The 7,234-nt window shown below is 41.0% G+C and overlaps 1 protein-coding gene across 8 annotated transcripts in view; it reads right to left on the bottom strand.

Annotated features, from left to right (window-relative positions):
- Positions 1-3,605: 3,605 nt before the first annotated feature.
- The window catches only part of NSD3 (nuclear receptor binding SET domain protein 3), a 104,321-nt gene continuing 100,692 nt past the window's right edge, over positions 3,606-7,234 (bottom strand). For all 8 annotated transcript variants that reach the window (XM_023737854.1, XM_004383405.2, XM_004383404.2 and 5 more), the window contains one exon: positions 3,606-7,068. In XM_023737854.1, coding sequence (XP_023593622.1) covers positions 6,827-7,068 — 242 coding nt within the window. In that variant the 3' untranslated portion in view covers positions 3,606-6,826. The remainder of the gene's footprint in view (positions 7,069-7,234) is intronic.

Consider the following 7,234-nt stretch of genomic DNA (forward strand, 5'->3'; position numbering starts at 1 on the left):
CGGGGGGAGGGCGGTCCTGGGGGGCGGACCCGGGGAAGCCGAGGGTGGGGGCCGGCCAGTCTAGAGGGGGCGGTCCGGGAGGGGAATCGGTGGGCTGTCGGGCGAGGGGCGGAGCGGTTGGGGGGGTCGGTCACGCGGGGAAGGCGTTCGGCCACCTCCATTCCACCTCCATTCCCCCGCCATTCAGCAATCCCGTGGCTTCTAGTTAGCAGGAGCGGTAGCTTTGCCTTTGTTCTGAGGGGACCCCCTAGCAAAGGGCACGGGAAGCAAAAAGTGCTGTGCATCAGTGAGCGGGCTCCCCGGTGGCCAGTGGAGCAGCTAGTAACCTTCGGGGCAGAGAAACCAATTCGATGAAAGTGATGAGTATCTCCCCTTCATCCTTTGCTACCGAGCCGGCGCCTAGGTGTTCTCATTCCACACCAAAGCAAGGAGCAACATTCTGCAAGGATTTTTCCTCTAAGTATGAAAACCAAATAAAACTCTGCTTTTTTGGATTCAAGTTTCTTCTGCTAGCACAGCAGTATTTTGAAAGAGGATATACTTAGCTCTCATACAGGACTTCGATGTGCTGCAGGCCTGATGGGCTGAGGTTGGATATATTCCGCCACCGCTTCCCCCAGTAAGTTGCAGCAAAAAATGACATGCGAAGAACAAGTCCACATATTTAATTTGGAACATACAGGACAATTTATTGAAGTCAGTCTCAAGCAAAATCTGAAATCAGTGGAATGTCATTAAAAATCTTTCCAAATTAATCCCCACAGAAGCAAAAAACACATTTGAATTCCAAAGTATTTGTAAAATAAAAAAGGCAAAATCTCAGTAAATATAATATACAAAAATTATATGTTCCTACCAGCACACACATCAGTAAGAAGCTTAAATATTACAGGCAATCCTAACTACACTATAACTAGCCAACAATAAGCTGTTTATATACAGGTTAACCAAGCTTTACACATTCACACTATGCAATAAAACATAGGTCCATCAACAAAATCCCCCAAATATATCTTGAAGTCTTGTGGCAACATCAAGTCATTATACAGTAACGCCCTAGTGGAACACCCCCAGGGAAAAGTAACACTAATCTGTTAGTGTCAAGAGCTTCTAGCCAAGTCACAGAAACTTAAGAGATTGACTTTAGTGAATACTGATGCTTTGTTATTAAACACTCAAGTCTCAAGTGATTTAGGCAAAATAACATTTCACAGAATCTACAAAGTTTATTACAGATAAACAAAGTACAGAAATAACCAATCTACAAAGGTCATTATCATAGATAAAGATCACAAGGAAATGAAAACGGAATCTGTAGGTATCTGTGTTTGTTGTGCAATATCACTCAATGTGGATACAAGTGAATTTCTCATAACTCCAAATATGCACACACCCTTGTATATAAAAAGACAATCTTATTATTAGTCAATTGTAATCACCATTTAGCATCCTGGTTACCAGTGGCAATGTGATTATTCTTTTTTAACATAGGGTATGTGACAGGGCAAATGAGATAAAAAGCAATATTAATGACAGTGAAGTAAAAGTAAATTTTATCCAGTCCACTTCTAAACTGACAGGAATACCTTATAAATACCTTATGTAGGTAATCTGAGGGATACTTGAGAACCATTAGCACATATCAGCAGTCTGTGGGCAGGAAGGGAAGGGCATTGGAACCTGAGGGTGCTTTCTCGACACTTAGCAGATGCAGTGACGTGATGTCACATAAGAAAAATAAAGGACTGAATAAATGACTGTGGCATATACTCTGTTTTCCTTTTTTGCTTGCATGTTAATAACTTAGAGGCTCCTAAAAGACAGGTGATTGATCATCTTCCTCCTTCCCCTTCATACGTAAGTGCCACAAGCACCTGAACTTGTCACTTAAGCAATGGACTGACAAAAATGGAAACAGTTTTTGAAACACACAGGTTACATCCACCATTTCAGGAGTGTAACATAGGTGCAATCTCCCTACCCCCACAGGCATATTAAAAGAAAAGAAGAGGTGCTTAGGGATAGGGTTGACAAAATGACAAAATAAAGAACATACATAGAAAATATTCATAAAATGCTGCCCATGCCTTCCTCAAATGTGTACTTTAAATCTGAGCTATCTGAACAATCTCTCCCATTTGCAGAATTTTGCCTTTAACCCAAGTTAAAGAGGATAAGAGACTAGGCTGTTTACTGTATTTTCAGAACAGTATACAAAACAATGCCTTCTACTTCATAAGTTTAAAGAAAAAACTATAAAATGAGAAATGGAGGAGTTTCAAGTACTTAAAAAACCTGAATTCAATGAGGCAGAGTTCTAAATGTTAAAGTGACTACTTCGTACCTGTGGTAAACATTACCCTATTATAACCCCCTTTTCTCTGTGTACCCCACCCCACATAAGAGTTGGAAAGATTTCAGTATATACAAATTTCCAACTCTTCAGTCTTAGCTAATTCATAGCAAAGCTGTCTAATTGTGTCTATTTCCTATCCCACCTGAAAAGGAAAGTGAGTTCTACTTTTTGTTTGTTTACAAATAACCAGCGACCAGTTCTTGGCCCTAGGCCAAAGGACGTTGTTCCATTTGATCACTTCATGTCTGCAGCAACTTGGACAATTTAGGGATGGCTAGAAGCATCAGCCTTGTAGAAAGTGATCAAGTCTAATCTGCTCTGTCCAGCGATACAGCCACTTCCCCAAGCGCAGTGCACCTCTGCTGAAGTTAAGTCAGATGCACCCTCCCAAGCTGTAAGGACGCTGTAACTTGTTTTCGTATCCTGTTAGGACACAGCCTGTGGCAGCACCTTGTCTTTAAGGCGAATGCTAAAGGAAGAGCTCTGTTTTTAAAAATGAAATGAAAGACAAGCAACAATATCCTGGGCAGTCCAGAGATTACATTCTTTATAGATGGCATTTCTGTTTTACAAACTGCAGATCTGGGTTTGACCCTGATTTGAGCACACACCATACACGAAACTACTCAAAAAGGAAAAAACTACTTCATGAACCAGGGAAGAAAGCTATCTAACAGCCTGCCCTACTGAGAATCCTTTACATGATTAGATACTCAATATCTTAGTTCCACAGTATTTACAAGCATGTTTCCAAATATTCTGTGAAAAACAGCAGAAGGGAGCTGGAAGCAAGTCCCCCCTGCCACATGCATGCACGCGCGCGCGCGCGCACACACACACACACACACACACACACTCCTTTTTTTTTTTTTTTAAGTTTTCGGATATGTTCCTGACTGGAGCACACAGAAATCTCCAAGTTTCAGTGATTCTAAACTTCAGCCTATTTTATAGCTTGTTGTTGTTGGGTGCTGTTGAGTCCTTTCCCACTCACAGCGATCTCATGTGACAAAGCAGAACTGCCCCATAGAGTTTTCTAGGCTGTAATCTTTACAGAAGCAAATCTCCAGGTCTTTTCTCCCTTGGGAGCCACTGGGTGGGTTCAAGACACCAACCTTTCACTTAGCAGCCGAGTGCTTAACCACTGTGCCACCAGGGATCCTTTTTTTATAGCCTCCTACCCACTGCCGTTGAGTCGATTCCGACTCAAAGCGACCCTATAGGACAGAGTAAACTTCCCACTGGGTTTCCGAGGCTGTAAATCTTTACAGAAGCAGACTACCACATCTTTCTCCCAAGCAGTGGCTGGTTGCCAACCTTTTGGTTGGCAACTGAGTGCTTTAACCACTGCACCACCAGCGCTCCTTTTCTATTGCTCCTTTCTATAGTTAGTCCTGATCAATTTTGAGAATTAAGATAAAGAGTGGGAATTTGGTGAAACAAAAACGAAAATAAAACTCACTTCATTCCTAACTCTAGCCCTGACTGGATATTAATGAAGTGAATCCCTGCCTCCAGCTGCTTCAGCACTGCAGGAATAGGCCCAGCCCACCCTTCGCAGCCAGCTGCAGGCGGCGCCCTGACTCCCTTCTCTGGCCTGGCCCGCCCTACCCTCCACTGCACAAGGCCCTGTGCAAGTTTCTCAGGATTCCATCGTTAGCTGCTACCGATCCAATTACTGAATCTTAAATTCACTTCTTCCTTCACAGAATTAACATGACGTTAAAAAAAAGACAAAAAAACCCCACCATTATCCCATGTTACTTTAAATTATTCATTTCATTTTGGACAAGACTAAAAACCAACCACTTATGCTCTGACCACATACAGAGTTAAAAGTTAACAAGTACTAACTTCCGAAGACGAGGGAGCAACACGTCTTTCGGAACGTTCCATTGGTGTCACACAGGCACACAAAAAGCACAACTTGCTCTCCTGCTGCTTCCATACCGTGCAATTGCAAAAGAATCCAAACAGGTCAACAGTGACTCTACGGAGGTGTGAGGAGAGCGCCTTGGCACGGGTATCATCACAAAGAACACTCACGGACAGAGACTGCAGAGCTATGGTTAGCTATTTTGTTTTCTACCCGGATTACTAAAATGGCATAGCAAAAAAGTAAAAAAAAATCTCAGCAGAACTATGTTATAGATATAAAAACAAAATGTGACACAATGAAGAAGCTGCATAAAAATACTTAAACCTAAGGTATCTGCAGTATACAGAATATACCCTGGCTTACTATATAAAATTTATCAGATATTAAATAGTACTAAGTCCAAAATAAAGCAAGGAGATAAGATTTCATGTTGGGTCCTGTTTCAACAAGAGTTGCATTTGGAATATGAAAGGAAATCCTTCAAGTTAGTAAGTTTATAAAAGCAAACATTTACCATATACATATATAAAATAAAATTGTAGTAGGATAAAAGCTACATTTTCTTAAATTATTTTTTTAAAAGGACATCAAACTGTATAATCGCTCAAAAGCAAAGATTAGTGTTTTGGTGAGCTGTATTTCATGTTACTTGTAGCAATTATTATTTGGTAACATGTATAGCATTTTCCATTTTGCTCTTTCTTCTGGGACCATATCTAATCAACAGAATTACTTGAGGTCCAGTAAGTCACCTCAGAGTTATTGCTGGAATTAGGCAAATGGCAGTTTAGGAGCTTAAGTAAAGGAATCGTAGTGTTTTCTTAAAAGAGAAAATCCAGCACAACTGCACATTTACATACCAAAAAAAAAAAAAAGAGGCACAAAACAGATTTTTTCCAGAGAGGAGCTCTAAATTGATAAGAAAAAGGAACACACTGGCACAGCAGAAGGAATACAGTAGGGTCATCTACCCTTCCTACCTTCTTAAGGTTACTAGGTACGACTTGAGGGAAAAGAAACACTACCAGGTACCAGCAACTGTCAGCAGTCAAAATTCACAGAGAAAGTGAATGTTCATTCGTCCTAACCCGAGAACTCTACTTAGTACAGTCTTACAACATTGTCTGACAAAACTAATTATTTCATATGGGGAATACCAGAATATACATATTCCTATGTATTAAAAGCAAGTGAGTTCTGTGGGCAGACATCTTGACATACTTGCATCTGTAAGATTCATGCATCACAGACAACCATCTTGGCTAACACTGACTTTCTTGGGAGTTTTTCCCCAAGTGCTTCCTAAGATGAAGTGTTTGTGTGGCTCTTATATACCCTGTAGAAGTGCTTCCCCTTACTCAATGGGGGCAATTTTAAGTATTGGATAATACTACATAGAAATTGTTTATGTACAACTTGGGGATGTCCCTATCCATTTCACCCCCAAAACTAGGAATTCAGCCAAAAAGAACTATTCAAATTCATTTGTGTAGTTTTCACCAGGAAACATGATTGAATGGTCACTTGACAAAAGGAATGTTTGATTAGGAGAGGGAAGCAGAGACAGAAAATAAAATGCCCATGATTCTCCCCAAGTCAGACCAGGGTCTACATGAAATTGGACAGAAAATGGTGCTTATCTGGTCCCACTTTTGGTGTGTGCCTTTCATGTCCCTTTAGCTGCCTGCATCAGTATGTCAGGAAGACAGGAATGACCATTCTAGCTGTACATTCGTACCCGTGTAAATGCATGTCATCAAAAAGACCCACCGTTAATGGAAAACATTTCAAAACCAGTGAGTACATCCATTCCTTTTTCCTCCGAAACAAAAAACCAACTAAAAACCACATTATATACCTTTTCAGGTACAGTTATTAAATTACAAAGCCCATCTAGTCTAAGATCACAGAGGAAAATCCCACTGAGGCATTTTGTTTTCAGGAGGCCAGATCCAATACTTCATAGAACCCTTCTCTAAGACTATGAAAGAACATTTTGAATGGAAAAAGAAGTTAGCCAGCCTACTGCTCAGTAAAGAGGTATTTAAAGATCATCATACCCTTTTCTAGAGGGCTTTCTCCAATCCTACACAAAACACACACACACGCACACACACACACACACACTGATTAGACTATTTGAACTACACTTCTCAAAATTCCTAGAAATGAAAATAAATAAAGGAATGATGGCTACTTTTGTTTTATACACCCAAGGAACACATCTTAAACCTTAAATTTATCTTGTCAACAAAATTTTCTTTTCTCTTTGTTCTTCTCTTAAATGTGAAGACATCTCTTTTTCCAGCTGCAAAGGCATTGAAGAACATGATAAAGGGCAAGAAAAAGACAAAGAGTATTTAACCCTCCACAAAAGAATCCCCAAACCGACAAAACAAAACCGGCCAGACCCCACCAACTGCGTCTGCCCGCAGGAACCGCTTTCCCATTTTCACTCTGACAAGGCAGTTCAGATGGCAAAGGCTGTCTGCACTGTAGCGGTTTCTTCTTTGTCAGCTGCATTGTCTACTTTTTTCTTTTAAACAAGAAAAGGAGGGGGAAAAAAAAGGGAAAAGGAAATCACCACCCATTTACTCCTTTACTTCTTCTCCATGATCTTGTGATTCCAATTTACATTTGATCTTGCTCCAGTATTCTGGTGACACAGGACAGATGGGGTCGTGTTCAGAGCAGCAGAGACGGCCTTCCAGTGCAGAGGGAACCAGAGCTCCTTCTTCATGATCTTTACAGAATGAATGTGGACAGAACTCACAGAATGAAGCCGCTGAACTGCTGCATTCATCACACTGATGCCACGGGCATTCCCACTTTCCTAACACGTGGACGAAAGGAAGAAGGAAAAGTCCAAGTCAGTGCCCATCTTGATTGCCCATTAGAAACCCAAGTTGCCACCGTCTCCTCTTACTGGAGACTGAATTCAATTGAACACAATTCCAAATTTCAGCCAAACACAGGTCTAGGTGTACTATTAGATGTGG

This window comes from Trichechus manatus, unplaced genomic scaffold (assembly GCF_000243295.1).
Source record: "Trichechus manatus latirostris isolate Lorelei unplaced genomic scaffold, TriManLat1.0 scaffold00109, whole genome shotgun sequence".
Lineage (NCBI taxonomy): Eukaryota > Metazoa > Chordata > Mammalia > Sirenia > Trichechidae > Trichechus > Trichechus manatus.